This window comes from Podarcis vaucheri, assembly GCF_965113315.1.
Source record: "Podarcis vaucheri genome assembly, chromosome: 5".
Classification (NCBI taxonomy): domain Eukaryota; kingdom Metazoa; phylum Chordata; class Lepidosauria; order Squamata; family Lacertidae; genus Podarcis; species Podarcis vaucheri.
In genome coordinates this window covers 55,091,115-55,107,706 of record NC_138763.1, presented here as the reverse complement: position 1 = coordinate 55,107,706, position 16,592 = coordinate 55,091,115, and the positions used below count along the sequence as shown (strand labels likewise).

At 45.7% G+C, this 16,592-nt stretch overlaps 1 protein-coding gene across 1 annotated transcript; it reads left to right on the top strand.

Annotated features, from left to right (window-relative positions):
* Positions 1-1,118: 1,118 nt before the first annotated feature.
* SFXN4 (sideroflexin 4) lies at positions 1,119-15,920 on the top strand. Its single transcript, XM_082222703.1, has 14 exons — positions 1,119-1,226; positions 2,818-2,883; positions 3,584-3,658; positions 4,353-4,379; positions 4,478-4,532; positions 5,328-5,353; positions 8,324-8,377; positions 8,476-8,559; positions 8,659-8,721; positions 9,451-9,538; positions 10,974-11,089; positions 12,664-12,749; positions 13,583-13,700; positions 14,989-15,920. Exons 1-14 carry the CDS (start codon positions 1,188-1,190, stop codon positions 15,064-15,066), a joined length of 975 nt encoding a protein of 324 aa, XP_082078829.1. The 5' UTR covers positions 1,119-1,187; the 3' UTR covers positions 15,067-15,920.
* The last annotated feature ends 672 nt before the right edge of the window (positions 15,921-16,592 follow it).

The window sequence follows — 16,592 nt, the reverse complement described above, 5'->3', positions numbered from 1 at the left end:
AGGCAAAACAATTGCTCAGCCACTGAATTACGGTGCTTACCTTTGTGGTCTTTTGTGAGCTGAACGCTGATGCGTTAAGCATGTTTGAATCGGCCTTATTCTGTTTGGAGTGGGCTGGCAGTGTAAAAGAACTGCCCACTTAGTGCATTCCTCTGGGCTTTTGCCAATCCATATTGATGGAGCAGCCATGACACATGGCCTGGTTGCTGTCCCCTGCCTTCTCATGGCTGAATTTTTAAATGGGCGTAAGTGGAATACAAATTGCTGTAACAAATAAATAAATGTATGCCTGTTTTGAGCTTCAGGAGGAGCCCTCTCAGCACCTAGACCTGGCAAGCCTAGACGTTGCGAGTGGTAAATAAAGGGGTGGAGTCTCCCTTTCAAATACATAGGTTAAAAGGGAAAATCGAATCTGCATAAATGAATGAGGGGGTGTCGTTCATTTTCGTATTCCCTAGTTCTACACTTAAGTAAGGTAAAGGTACCCCTGCCCGTACGGGCCAGTCTTGACAGACTAGGGTTGTGCGCTCATCTCACTCTAGAGGCCAGGAGCCAGCGCTGTCCAGAGACATTTCCGGGACCTTTCGATCGGCAAGCCCTAGGCGCTGAGGCTTTTACCCACAGCGCCACCCGCGTCCCTACACTTAAGTAGAAAGCCCCTATTTGTTTTAAACAGTCCAGGGGGGAATTAAGGTGCGCTACGTGGAGAGGCAGCCGCTTTGCCTGGCAGAGCTTCGTGAGCTGCTGCCCTCTCCACCCCGAAAACTTCACATCGGGAAAAGCTTTTCCCGTCCAATTTCTGCCTGTCGTGCAATTGCTAAAACCACGGGTCCCTTACCCGGGGGAGGCGCGGCAGTCGAACCCTAGGCATGCTTACTCGGAACTTACTCCAAAGTATGCAGCATAAAACCGCGCTCCTCTTTGGAGATCGATAAAGGGGTTGCGTTTTTGTTTTGTTTCTCAAATGCGCAAGAGCAGTGGCGCAGTTCCCTGCGCCTTTGACCGGCAAAGCAAAAACTATCCCCCCTAGCCATTCATAGGTAAAGGCAGAAGCCTCTCGATCCAGCCGCGCAGAATACGCTTCGCGCGAGAGGCTGGGCCTGAGCAGAGAAGGGAAGTGGGCTCCGCTGGTGCGCCGCCGAAGCTTTTCCGGAGCAGACGCTTTCCGGCGTTGCGCGCTGAGCCTCATGGATTTGAACTGGCAGTTCTGGAGAAGCGAGGGCCAAGTATGACTTTGAAGCGCAGGGGTTATGGGGCGGCGGCGGGGGTTGCTGCAGATCGCGGCGAGTAGAAGGTCGGAGGGAAGCATGTGGTGGAAGGAAGGAGGGCAGACTGTGCAAAGGGCAGGGAGGACTGAATGGCGTTTGCAAGCGGGCGGCGGCGATCGCCCATCGCTCCTCCCTTTGCATTGCTTTGCCGACACTTCTCCCTCATGCGATCCTATGCATGTCTCGACCACGCACGTCTATTCAGAGGGGAGCCTTGCAGCGTTCAGAGAGAGCCTTGCTCCCATTGCGTGCAGGAGATTGTGAAACCAGAATTTCTGGGGCCCGGTATGAATTGCAGTGAAAGGCTGCCCACTGTAAATTGACAAAGCGGCGTGTGTGTGCTACAGTCTCATTCGTAACAATTATCCCTCGAACCCAGCTCCTAAAGAAATATCTTAAACTGCTTGCAAAAGTGCAGTCCAATACATGCCCACTCAAAAGTATGTGGCGCTGTGGGTTAAACCACAGAGCCTAGGACTTGCCGATCAGAAGGTCGTCTGTGCGAATCCCTGTGACGGGTGACCGCCTGTTGCTCTCACCCCTGTTGCTCGGCCCCCTGTTCCTGCCAACCTAGCAGTTTGAAAGCACGTCCAAGTGCAAGTAGATAAATAGGTACCGCTCCGGTGGGAAGGTAAACGGCGTTTCTGTGCGCTGCTCTGGTTCACCAGAAGCGGCTTAGTCATGCTGGCCACATGACCGCATGTATGCCGGCTCCGTCGGCCAATAAAGCGAGATGAGCGCCGCAACCCCAGAGTCGGTCACGACTGTACCTAATGGTCAGGGTCCCTTTACCTTACTCACTGTGTCCTGCTGATACCTGTTCTAGGATACTCCAGAAAGCAGAAACTAGGTTAGTAGTTTGTTGAATGTGAATATTCTCAAGTGCAGTTAACACTTCACATGTTGGGTTTGTTGGAAAATCTGTTGTAACATCTTAAAATGTATTGACCAGTTCACTTAGCTGCCAAGGAGGTAAAGGTAAAGGGACCCCTGACCATTAGGTCCAGTCGTGGCCGACTCTGGGGTTGCGGCGCTCATCTCGCTTTATTGGCCGAGGGAGCCGGCGTACAGCTTCCGGGTCATATGGCCAGGCTGATTTGGGGAAAATATGTTAATTCACAGCTTGGGTTCATGGCTTGGGAGACATGGATTTTTATTTGGGTGCACATTTAAAAAACAAAACTCCAGTGTGTACTAATAGTTGTGAATGGTGCTTTGTACGACACAGTCCCATGTATTCCTCCCCAACTGTGTTCAGTGTAGTTTTTTACTAGGTAAGTGTGTGGCCAACAGTGCACACGAAAGCTTATACCCAGAACAAACTTAGTTGGTCTCTAAGGTGCTACTGGACAATTTTTAATTTTTAATTTTGTGTTGCTTTAGCACAATAAAGAGACAGAGGGCAGTTTAGGAAGTTGAAATAAAAGAAGTGTTTAAGATGCAAATAGAATTAGGTGTCGGGCACAGATTATTGGCTACCTATGCTTGGTTTAAGAATAACGGCTTCACAAAATACCTGAATACTCAAAAAGTATATCTCTTTCTTTAGACCTTTTTTCAAAGGTTTCTTCATTGGGTAGATATTTTGGACCCTACGCTCCTGTTTATACCAAATGTAAGTAGCTTATCTATTTAATTTTTGTACCTTGACATTGATAAAGAGCTAATGTTAGATCAACCATGTTTCTCAGTCTGCATTTTGAATGTCACGCTAGGCTAGAAATGTGAAGGCCTGATTTTCTTCTGCTTCACCCCACCTTCAGTTTCCCCCCCCCCCAACTGGTTTCCCCCCAATTGTTTCTCTTCCGCCTCCCCTCCGGTCCGGGCTGCCACATCTCTTTGCAGGGCACACCTATGCCTGCTTACTCCCAGGGGTGCACTACTGATTATTATTTCCATTGATTTAAGTGGAACTTTCTAGTAAGCATGCATAGGAGTCCCAACTTTAAATTCTCAGCCTTTAAAAATGGATCTGCCTGTTTTGTGTGTGGAGCTTATATAATTATTCCACACACACACCCAGTGATGGGTTATATGTGATGTGGAAGATTTGTGATCTGATCTCCTGACATCTGATTTCCCCACGAGGATATGGAGGGCTGTCAGTGCTGATCAGAGCAGCGGCTCTGGGACAAAAAAAAAGGGGGGGGTTAACCCTGTCACCACGAGCTGCTGTTCTCCTGATCTAAATGAGAGGTAGCTGCTTTGAACCCAACCCCCTCTGCCAAAAGTACAGTTTGAATACAGGTAGATGATGAAGCAGGGTTAGAAACTGTGTGTGTGATCCTACCTCTCTGCTTTTCCTTGTAAAATAGAATGAAATCGCCATATCCAGAACCCTTTTGCCAACTAGTAAAGAAAACATCGCAGAGTCCTTGCAGGACAAAAAGGTATCTGACCTTCTTCTTCCACTAACAACATTATGTATACAGTATATTGTAATTAATTACCATTTGCGGTATGCAAAGTGACAGGGCGACAGGAAGATTTTTCACCCATCTCATATATCTTCCCAACACCTGTGTGAGAAGTGGTGGTGGGGGGTAACTGGGGATGCAGTGTGGCCCAAATGTCTTCATTTTGCACCAGGGGGTGACTCTTGCTTTCTGGGTATGGAAGGACTGCTCCTGTAGTTAGTGTGTTTCAGTACTTTACAGCAGGAGGGAATTTCAGGGCCAGTTAAGATGTGTGTAAATTGTCATGTGCCATGTGCGACCTGATCATCCCTGGAATCACAGCTAGAGAGAGTAGATAGCACCTCAGTTTTGTCAGGGAACCGACAAAAGGCTAGAAGCCTTTCAGTGGAATGTCTGCTCCTTGTTCAAAATTGTTTAGAACATATTACAACATCCCTGGAAAGTTTGTCTTCCATGTTCCTGATGGTTTCTACAGGATCTAGCTGAGAGGTCTTCCAGAGGCTGCTTGGGCAAAAATTTTATTGGTTGAATCTCTACTGCTGTGGTAAAATGTTGGAAGCATATTCCTGAAAACTCAAAACATAATGTGCGGGTGGGACAGGGACATGATATGCAACAAAACTTACTCTAAATGGTTTTTTAAAAATCCCTTTGTTTTAATGCTTAGATAAGAGACGCCTGGAAGCTAAGTTTGGTGAGTTTTTATAACATGTCTAGGTATTCTTTTAGCTGATATTTTAAAAAAACATATCCTAATTCTTTGGGGTTTCCTGTTTGCTTTTCTCCTTGAAGGCCTCTGTACATCCTTGCACTGGCGAAACAATTCCTTTCTTACTTAGGCCTCCAGGTCAGTTTCCATACGTAGTTTTTACTAAAAACTGTTTATATGCTTATACAACATTTGTGGCTTGTTATCCTGAGTAATATAAATACTGTTCCACTTACTAGCAAATTGTATCGGTGGAACTTGTGCTAGTTGCTTCTTAAATGCCTTTATTACCGCTGCTGGGGTAGTAGGCAACATGCAACCTGTAATCATTTTTGTGCAGTTGATGGATATGTGTGTTAGATATGGAGACCTCAGTTTTCATTTAAATGTACTTGCCTTCTAGTCACTTGCAAGGTGCTGGTTCCAAGAAATGTGTGGAAAGTTCATTGCATTTCCCCTCACATAAACAATTGGTTCATAAGGTGTCATTGTTTTTGCATTTTTTGCTCTAATAACTGACTTCCTTTTCTTATCGTGCTCCCTTTATTCCATAAATGACTCCACTGATCTCATAAATAGTCCCCAAAGAATCCTAGGAACAGTAATTAAAGGGTGCTGAGAGTTGTTAGGAGGTGCCTATCCACTCACAGAATTTACAATTACCGTAGTTCACTGGGGAGAGGCACTGACAGTTAAACCACTCTGGAAATTGTAGCTCTGTGAGGGGGATTGGGGGGGGGGGAGTCTTCTAACCACTCTTACCATCCTTAACAAACTACAGCCCCCAGGATTCTTTGAGGGAAGCCATGACTTTCTAAAGTGGTATGGTACTGCTTTAAATGTATAGGGGCCTCAGTTAGACCACGGAGACAACCTACATAACAGTTGATTTTGCTGAATTAAAAAAAATATTCCTTCTCTCTCTCTCTTCAGCTTTCCTGCCTATTTATGCTCCACTGGTGAGTAATGATAGCCATTTCCAGAGTGTCTGTGAGCGATAAATATGCCAGTTTCCCCTTGCTGTAGTCCAGAATCTCACAGATTGAGTGGATTCCACATTAAAAGAGCTACTGAAGGAGAAGTCTGGTTCGCTGCCTTCCCCCAAAAGGCAGGACTCTTCAGCCACCAGTCGCTTGTTTCACCCACATTAACTGATTAACTTGTGTAGTCTATGGTTATGATGTGCTACAAATCATTGTGTGTGTATGTGTGAGAGTGTGTGTGTGTCATTTAAAGGAAAACAATTTTCATTCCTGCAAGAGGTAGTGATGGTCACCAGCTAGGATAGCTTTAAAAGAGGATTGGACAAATTCAGGGAGATTAAGGGTGTCGTTGGCTGCTACCCGCAGTGGCTAAGTTCTAACTCTAGAGTCAGAGTTAGCCTGCTTCTGAATACTATGTAGGAGAAGAGAGCGTTATTGCTGGTCAGTTCCTGCTTGCAGGCTTCTCATTGGCCACCATGAGAAGACGATGCTAGGTGGGCACTGGCCTGGTTAAGCAGGGCCATTCTAACGTTATGTCAGTGGAACAAACATGCACTAGTGAAAGAAGCAGCTATCGACTCAGCAACTGCAATTGCACTTGTTTTGACATGTCAGCCTGGATAGCTCAGTTGGTTAGAGTGTAGTGCTGAGAACATCCAAGATTGCAGGTTCAATCCCAGTATAGGATGGCTGCATATTCCTGCATTGCAGGGAGTTGGATTAGATCAGGCATAGGCAATCTTTGGCCCTCCAGATGTTTTTGGGACTACAACTCCCATCATCCCTGACCACTGGTCCTGTTAGCTAGGGATGATGGGAGTTGTAGTCCCAAAACATCTGGAGGGCCGAGGTTCCCTTTGCCTGGATTAGATGATCCTCAGGGTGTCATCATCGCCCTAGAGCCAGTGCACCAACTCGACTCATGCACCTCAACCCCGACTGGGCTGGGCGAGCTGGGTAGCACCATCAGAGACCTCCTTCTCGCAGGAACAGGTCACAGTGCTGTGGACTCACAGCTTAGAGCTGAGAGCACCGGATTCACTGTCTCAATAATACAGTCGTTGCGCAGCAGAGTTTTGCAGAGTCTTGCAGAGTATAAACCACTCGGAGAGCAGCTCTGTAGAATATCTTCCTTTTATTCTGTAACTACAACTATGATACAAAACTATATACAGAGCTGAATATGCTAAGCATAAATCAATGCTACACTGAGAGTCTGCAGCTGCTCTTAGCAGCAACCTTATCTCTAGGATCTCTAACACTCTCACTTTCTCCGATACACTGACTGACTGACTCTCTCTCACACACACAGATATGTTGCTGGGCAGAATAAGTAGATAGGCAGGACACACCTCCTCCTCTGTGGAGAGTCAGCAGAGACCATCAGGAGATGATCAGGAGATTCTTGGGTATGGGAGGGGTGAATTCTCCTCACAGGGTCACTTCCATCTCTACGGTTCTATGATCCAGGGCCTATAAAGACTTGGAATATATTCACACACACATGTGCACTAATAGTGAACTCACAGTTGGAATGCCTATCCTTTTGTTGCTGAAACAAGCACCACCCACAAACAACGAGCTCGTGTCAACAGGCTCGGGGAAAGCGGGTTTTTTCGGAAGTACAGAAAACTTTATGGGGGAAAAGGAACATGGGGTGGGAGAGAATGCAAACAGCCCAACAAGGACTGAGCATAATCAGAGGGCACTGATTGCTGTTGTGGGGAGGAGGAAGTGGGAAGCTTAGAGAAAGGGAATAGTAATGAAGTATCCTGGAAGGGGGTGTGGCTGATAGGTTGGGGCACTGAGCAGAAGCACTCTGCACAACAACATTGTAGCTCCAAACAGCATGTCGACTTAAGATGTGTTTTATGGCAAAACTTCCACTAGGCACCCTTTATTTCTGAATATTGCAGTAGATGGAGAGAGGTTTTGTGTGGAGTGCATCCCATGGAAATGCATCCCTTGCGTACGTACTGTAAGCACGTTGAATTTGGTAAGCGTACATGAACCTTGTATGTAAATTGACACACAAGAGGATTCCTGTATATGCTGAATTTATGCAAGTTATAATGTGTGCAGCTTATAAAGCTTTTGTAATGTGTGAATGGCCATAACTGAAGCCTAGCTACATTATGCTGTACGTATGGTGTGGCTGCTATACTATTCAGGCAGTGTTCGACAGCCATGGGTGATGTGGGCCTCAGGGTGAGAAGAATGCTAGCATAAGAAGCGTGTTGTTAGCTCCCCACCCTATCAATGTTATCTTAATTCCTTCAGATGTTGTTGATGCGGCCTGGGCGCAACCACATTTCTGTAGCTCCCATATTGCTGCTGATAACATTGGAGCTGGGAGAGATATTGGCCAGTGTGTATTGCTTCTGGATCAGTCTCTTTAAATAAGGAGTGGGAAACCTGTGGCCTTCCAGATGTTAGTTTATTTGCAGAAATTGTATATCATCAACATTAAGGGGGAGGGAAGAGGCTGTGAAGAGCATGAAGCCAAAAATAAAATTGCATTGTTTAAAATACAAGATGCATCACAAATCAGAAGATCAGCTTAATTCATCAACAGAGCTGGAGGACCCCTCAAGGAAAGGCTGGCTGACTCCGCATTGTTGGACTCTCATCTCCCATCAACATTATGGGAGTTATGGTCCAGCAACATCTGGCAGGACCACAGGTTCCTCATCCCTGCTTTAGGTTGAGAGTGGCTAACCTGTGGTCCTCCAGATGTTGGACTTCAATGTCTCCCATTAGTTCTAGCCAGCAGGGCTAATGAGGATGATGGGAGTTAGTCAGGCAACATCTGCTGAGGGTGGGAAGCTGCTTAGGTGCGACAGCAAAACATAAAATTATCACCTGCGCTATCTAAATTGTTGTTGCTGAAGTGTGTCCTTGTGAGATTGTCAATACTTTCCCTCCTTCATGACATTTTATTCACAGGTTGTCGTTACTTTATTACCACACAGAAAAACATCGTCAGCTTTTATTTGCCAGGTAACGAGCAATCAATTTTCTGTTAATTTGTCATATATTTATTAGTGGATGTGTTAAGTAACGTTGAGGTTGCGTGCTTGTCATCCTGAATGTTGCAGTTCCTTTTCCATTACTATATCGCTGGAGTCAGCTTGGCAAATGGGAATGCTCCAAGACAAGACGAGAAGAAAACTACAGAAATGGTAAAACATAGCTATGTATTTTTAAAAGGCCGTATGAGGTGAATTGTGCCAGCATTGTGGATAATGAATTTCTTCTGATTGTGCGTTTGTTTTTTATAGGTGTTTTCACGAAAGCAATTACTTCTCTCCTTTGGGGCAATCACATATGCCTCCTGCATGGGAGTACGTATTACCAAATTTTATACCATATTCCCTTCGGGGGGGGCATTTGCCTTTTTACAGTAGACTGCTTTCTGCACACACTTGCACCCCCCATCTTTCCTCCATTGAAGCAAGCAAAAGAAGCGTTATCACATTCCAGCCAGGCAAAAACATCTGAGGGTCTCAGAGCTGGTCTAGGGAGAGCAGGTGTGTCTGGGGGTGGTGTATGGCCTGGGAAGGCTGCCTTTGCCTCACATTTGCCCTTTGATGGGCAAAAGGTTCCTGCATTGTAAGCGATTGGACTAGGTGGCCCTTGTGGTCCCTTCTAACTCTACGACTCCCTCTCATGTTTTGAATCTGACTTGCTGTTATACAGCAGGAAATGCAAGGCCAGATCCACACCACACATTAAAGCACCACAATATCACTTTAAACGGTCATGGCTTCCCCCAAAGAATTCTGGGAGCTGTGATTTGCTAAGGGTGCTGAGAGTTGCTAGAAAACTTCTAGTCCCTGCCCCACCCCCCACTTCAAGCTACAATTCCCAGAGTGGTTTAACAGTCAATCCTTCTTCACAGAGAGAGTGGTATTAATCTAGGACCTTGGAGACCAGAGTTCAAATCTCCACTCAGCCATGAAGCGCACTGTGTGACCATGGGCCAGTCACAGTCTCTCTGCCTAAACTCCCTTGCAGGAAAGGTGGGATATATATGTTGTAATAAATAAAAGAATACAGCCTTTTGTCTCTAGGCTCTTCCTCACTACTTTGTAACTCGTTATAATCTGAGTCCTTCCGGGCAGCGCGCCTTCAGGAACTTCATGCCTGGCCCACTCACAGGTAAGAAAACAAGAAAATCATTCAAGAACCTTTCAGATGGAAAGCTGTTCTTTCGAACTCTCCATGGTTAAGACGGGGAATGGGCACTTGCTTGACTTGATGGTTTTACTTGCCTCCAAACAGGATAAAGCAGGCACGTCCAACAGGTAGATTGTGATCTACCAGTAGGTCACTGGACGTCAGTGGTAGATCACTGGCTTCCCCCACAGAAGCTCAACAACTTTGAGCTGAACCCCCCCCAAAATGGGTAGATCACTGCCAGATTTTAATTCAGAAAGTAGATCTCAGCCTCATGGGAGTTGGCCAGCCCTGGGATAAAGGATCTAAACCAGGGAAAGGCAACCTAAGGCCCGGGGGCCGGATGTGGCCCATTCGCCTTCTCAATCTGGCCCACGGACGGTCTGGGAATCAGCATGTAAGTAGAATGTGTCCTTTTATTTAAAATGCATCTCTGGGTTATTTGTGGGGCATAGAAATTCGTTCATTCCCCCCCTCTCAAATATAGACTGGCCCCCCACAAGTCTGAGGGACGGTGGACCAGCCCACAGCTGAAAAAAGGTTGCTGACCCCTGATCTAAACCATTCACTCGCTTTCTCGTGGGCCTGAGTGGTTGGATGGCAAACAGGAGTGGTGGCAGTTTACTACCTTGCAGCGCAGGGGTTTGGTTGGAAACTGGTCCCTGTCCCCTTGAGCTGGTGGCAGCATTGGGATATTAAATGTTCCAGGAAGTGTGCTGCAGATGAGTAACCATAAATTTTCAAGCTTCCCAGACATGGAAAGCCTGCACATGGTTGTCCTGCCTTGATAATGGACTGGATGAGAGCCAAAAAAACTGAGGCTCAATCCTGACAAGACTGAGGCACTGTTAGTGGGCAGTTCCCTATACTGGATGGGTGGGAGGTTGTCTGCTCTTCATGGGGTTACACTCCCTCTGAAGGAGCAGGTACATGGCTTGGGGGTACTCCTGGGTTCTTTGCTCTCTCTTGAGGCTCAGGTGGCCTCATGTTTTAAGGATACAGTCGTACCTTGGATCCCGAATACTTTGTGAGTCAAACGTTTTGGCTCCCGAACGATCAAATACCGGAAGTGAGTGCAACCGTTCTTTGGAACCTGAATGTCCGATGTGACTTCTGTGGCTTCCGATGGGCTGCAGGAGCTTCCTGCAGCCCATTTGAAGCCATGCCTTGGTTTTCGAACATTTTGGAAGTCGAATGGACTTCTGGAATGGATTCCCATCAGCTTCTGAGGTACCACTGTATTGCCATCAAGCCTGAAAGTAATCCTTTGGGAAGTCTAGCTTCTTGTGAGATAAATGGACTTGGCAGCAGCACTCAGAATTGCCTGAATATGCGATACAACGTGCATTCAGTGTGAACGTAAAAATCACCAGTGACCTGCTTTCAGACAAATGTTTGTGTTCCTTTTCTTTTGCAGCCCTCTTGTGTGCGTTGAATGTGATGGTAACTAGAAGCAGTGAGTATGAGAATGGGATTGAGGTCGTGGACAGCCAAGGCCAGGTCATTGGGATGTCTCAAAAAGCTGGAGAAAAGGTAAGAAAAGCGACAGGTATTTCATTCTTCCCCTTCTCAACCTCTCGTGGGGTGGGAAGCAATGTCCCCAAATCTGGCACCTGTGCTCATCAGCTGCCCCTGACCACTTTGACATAAAAGAGCCTGAACTGACTCAGTCCTTCCTTCTCCTTCTCCTGTCTGGTAACACTTAGGGATTCCTCCTTGATTGCCCACCACCAATGCCTCCTGCGGCTGTCTGCTCACTTTTCTCATATTTCATCCATTTCCCCAGCTGCCTTTTTCAGAGGGGTGCGTTCAGTATGCATCCCCAGTGGGGACAAAATCTTGTTTGTCTCTTTCTCTGTGGGACACCTGGGACATGGCTATTTGTGGTAGAACCAAGAAGGACTTGGCTGCTTGCTCCATAGCTGACTATGCTGCTGGCAAGACTGGCCTTGGAGATGGCTTGGTGGTAGAGCATCTGCTTTGCATGCAGAAGGTCCCCGGTTCAATCCCCAGCGTCTCCAGGTAGGGCTGGGGGAGACCCCTGTCTGAAATGCTGGAGAGCAACTGTCCAGACAAGGCAGTACTGAGCTAATGTCCCATATTGTGACTTTTTCACAACCCAATAATCCCCTACCCAACCAAACATTCATCACATGTTGTTCGTGTAATGGAAACCCCTAGCTGCAATGGGGAAACAGGTGCTTTAGATCCCAACTCCATCAGCCCCAGTCAGTATAGCCAATGATCACGGTCGACGAGGGTCGTAATCCATCTGGAGGGCTGCAAGTTCCCCAATCCTGACAAGCTTTTCCATATTCTAGTGCACCTCACTTTGACAAGGGAAGCTAAGGAGCATAGCTGTCAATTTTCCCTTTTCTTGCGAGGAATCCTATTCGGAATAAGGGAATTTCCCTTTAAAAAAGGGAAAAGTTGACAGCTATGCTAAGGGGGTGCCTTAGCAGATGACGTTGTGGTCTAAACCACTGAGCCTCTTGCACTTCGAAGGTTTGTGCTTCGAATCCCCGTTTTGGGGTGAGCTCCCGTTGCTCAGTCCCAGCTCCTGCCAACCTAGCAGTTTGAAAGCACACCAGTGCAAGTAGATAAATAGGTACCGCTGCAGCAGGAAGGTAAACAGTGTTTCCGTGCACTCTGGTTTCCATCACAGTGTTCTGTTGCACTAGTAGGGATTTAGTCATGCTGGCCACATGACCCAGAAAGCTGTCTGTGGACAAATGCCAGCTGCCTCGGCCTGAAAGCAAGATGAGCGCTGCAACCCCATAGTCGCCATTGACTGGACTTAACCGTCCAGGAGTCCTTTACCTTTTACCTTAGCAGATCTGCATTTAGGATAAATTTAGTAAAGTAATGAGAGAGAGAGTTCAGGTAAGTTCTGCCACCTTAACTCACTTCGTTGACTTTCGTTTTCTCTCCCGTTTTCCCTCCCACCCCCATTGTGCCACTTTGAGCCTCTTTTTAAACAAATGCACCTTCCTAATATTTTTGTATGTTAGAAAAAAGCAGGATTGTTAGACAGATTGCAGCATAAGTACACAAATCTGTATTGTGACATTTACTTACCTCTGTGTGTGTTTTCTCACTCTCCCTAGGCTGTGGAACAAACAGCGCTATCCCGAGCAGTAATGTTTGGTACAGCAATATTTTTGCCAGAGGTTGCTCTTCAGCTCTTAAAGCGGTAAGGCATCTTCAGCATAGGTCCCTTAAACAAAACTCTCATTGCCTTGCTACTGGGGTGGTCCGCAGCTATTCTTATTTCTGCCTCTTGCAAGTTTCTTCACATTTCTTGGATCAGAGAGAGAATGTGGCGTCATTCTCGAACATGAGTCCTGCCCCGACCTGTCGCCCTCCAGATATTGTCTTCCCCATCATCCTCAGACATCATGACCAGAGGTCAGGGATGATGGGCGTTGTAGTCCAGCAACACCTGGAGGGCCACAGATTCGGAGACAGAAGCAAGCCACTGACTTTTAGAAGTCTGCATCTTCTCACAGCAGTAGGCTAACCTCAGGGATTTTCTCACATTCTGCAGAAGGTATCGTGGGTCTCTAACCTGAACACTTTTACCTTGAGCATAACCATGGGAATGTTAACTCACAGGTGGTAAAAGCCTGAGATAATAGAACACTTTGTACTTTGACCCAGGAGAAAGACCATAATGTTCCCTTCAACTTAAATGCCTTGAAGGATGAGACAACTGTCCCTACAGTGTTGGATTAGCAGCAGCTCATAGCTGTCTTCCTGAGCTATTCTTCCAAATGTCTTCCAGCACTCCTGCTCCTCAGAAAGCTCAGTTGGTAGAGCATGAGACTCTTAATCACAGGGTTGTGGGTTTGAGCCCCGTGTTGGGCGAAAGATTCCTGCATTGCAGGGAGTTGAACTAGATGATATTCGTGTTCCCTTCCAACTCTACAATTCTGTGATTCCATACAAGAGAGCTTGTGACTGGTTATACAGACCCTATATGGTACCATGCTATATAATAATCTACCCATGCAATCTCTTTTGCAGCAGAAGCAGTTTACTTCGAAATCCATTTGTTTTGAATCCGCTGAGATATGTTTTGACAGCTGCAGTTCTTGGAGGAATGGTCCCCGTTTCGCTCAGTTGGATGCCACCGATTGGCAAGGTAGTTCTTGCGTTCTGTTCTCTTTGCAAATCTCTGCTGGCAGTCTTAAGGGCAAAAGGCATTGAAAGAATCAGAAAGGCAGAAATCTACCCAAGCTGGGTTTGCATGTGGCTCCTTGGAATTTTCCTTGTAGCAGCTCCCAGTGTCCCTAGAATGGCTGTGTTTTAAATATGAGTTGCTATGGGGAAAAGAGATAAGAAAACCTGGATGGAGCACAGGGCCTGATATGATGACTAAGTTTTCAAATACTTCCACATAAAAGGTGCAGATTTGGCATAGGGGGTGTTGTGTCTCCTGAAAGTCAGATACCTTAAAAGGGGGGGGGGAGGGACCTTTGAAATAAACATTTTGTGAATCTAAGTTTGGTCTCATTGAGGGGCAGTATTTCAATATGAGTAGGAAAATGAGAGTACCCCTAAACTTTTAGAAAAAAGCACTGCAAAGCACTATTATACCACTTTAAACAGTCATGGCTTCCCCCAAAGAAGTTTGTTAAAGCTGGAGTAGAGTCCCTAAGTCATTTGGATGGTGTCTTGCACCCTTCCTTCTGGCAACTCTTGCACCCAAGCTGGTGCCAAATGTATTGCTCTGCTTTCCTTTGGACCACTTCAGCAAAGCCAAGATGGGGGACATGTCATCTGGGCAGCCTAGGACCTCCATAGACACTGTGCAGGCCTGCTCCCCAGCGACGTCACTCTGGTATTGCTAATGCAGCAAAAACGTGGGAGGGCAACAGTTACAAGCTTCTGGTCTCTGCAGCCACAGCTCTGCACCCCCAGAGGCACACTCCATTGCCTCCCGAGACAGACAGCTACCAACAACAAGTTTGTTAAGGGTGCTGAGAGTTGTTAGGAGGCTCCTGTTTCCTCACAGAGCTACAATTCCCAGAGTTCCCTGGGAAGAGGGATTGTTAAAACACTCTGAGAATTGCTGATGGGGCCTACCTCTCAAGTTAATATAGGGGTTTGTCTCCTGTTCTAGAGACTGTATTTGCTAACCTGTAACTAGAAACAGCATTGAAATGTGGCACGTCAAACTGAAACCCTTTCCTCAGTACATTTATATGTATTTTCAAGAGGGATCGACTTCTGAGTAGTTCTGTTGTCTTCAGTGCTAATGCTTCAGAGATTCTAGCATAAGATTTGTGTTATACGATTCCTGTAACACACTTATTTTGTGTGATGATCCTAATGGAAATATATTGACTTATCCTTGTGCAGAGAGCTGTGGTGTACATAAGAACTGGTAATAAGTTTGAAATTGTGAGAATTTCATGTCTGTTTTCCAGATAAAAACAAGTGATCTTGAACCTGAAATAGCCGCTTCCACGGAAGAAACAGAAGTCTTCTACTACAAAGGACTTTAATGTGGGCACTTGATAATGACCAGGACTGCTGTTCCTGGTATATCGAAGTTGCATATTCAAACTTACAGAAGTGAACATTTTGGTATCTTTCACCTAGGAAGCTGATGATTATGTTGAAAGATATGAATCAACATTTGATCAGACCCATCTTCTGTATATCTGTTTAATGCAAAATATCTACCTTCTGATGCAATCATGTATGAAAAGAACAAACTACATTTTGTTGAGAAAACTCCCAACATATTACTAATGCCCTTCAATAGGGAAAAGGTTTAATTGTGTGAAATACCTGTGTGTATCCATTGAAAGCCTGTGGCAGAGAACAAAAGGACAATTTAAAGTCCCCCCAGGCACCCAGTGATGCTTTCAGTGACTGCCAACTTCAGAGGACCTCACTAAAGAGAACATTATGTGATCACTACCTTCTGGTGAAATTTAAGCTGCTTCCCTGATTGAGCTGGATCCTGGTTAAAGCTTCAGAAAGGCTATGCAAATTGTACTGTGGTTTACCCTATGGCAAGAATGTTGTAGCTTGTGGCGTGGGCCCCACAAACTTCCCTACCTCGTCACAAAACCGTTCACAGCTTGTGGCTTGGGAGCCGCTTTCAATAAGGGAAGTATTTTCTGCATAGAAGGAAGGTGCTTAAAGTGCTGTGAGAGGTGTTTGGGGTAGAGGAACTAGAGAAGTAGCAGCCAATATGGCACCTGCCAGCTGTTGCTGTACTACAACACCCATCACCCTAACCACTGGCCCTGCTGGCTGCAGCTGATGGGAGCTGGCATATGGAGAAACACTTGGGAGGGCAACAGGTCCCCCCCCCCATTCTTATCTATTAAATATTCATACATGTGCACTTTTTTTTTTATAATATTTTTTATTAGTTTTACAAAAGTTTTTATAACAGACAAACACAAAAAAGAAAACAAACAAACAAACAAGTATAATTTCATAATGTCATTTCATAAACTTCTTTCCTCGGACTTCCCCATACCTCCCCTTTCTGCATCCTCATGTCCAAGTTTTATAGCAACTTATAAATGTTTTTTCCAACTCTAATTCGTCATAGTCCTTTCTTATTCTAATCTTATATTACTGCAACCCTTTCTCTCTATAGAATCTCGACATTCTAAACTTCATCAAGTTTATAATAGTCCTTAAGATAAATCTTGAATTTCTTCCAATCTTCTTCCGCAGTCTCCTTTCCCTGGTCTCGAATTCTGCTCGTCATTTCCGCCAATGTCATATAGTCAATCACTTTCATCTGCCATTCTTCCACGGTGGGTAGATCTTGTGTCTTCCAATACTTTGCAATCAGTATTCTTGCTGCTGTTGTTGCATACATAAAGAAAATTCTGTCCTTTTTTTGCACCAATTGGCCGACAATGCCCAAGAGAAAGGCCTCTGGTTTCTTAAGAAAGGTATATTTAAATACCTTTTTCATTTCATTATATATCATCTCCCAGAAGACCTTAATCTTCGGGCATGTCCACCAAAGATGATAAAAAGTACCTTCAGTTTCCTTACA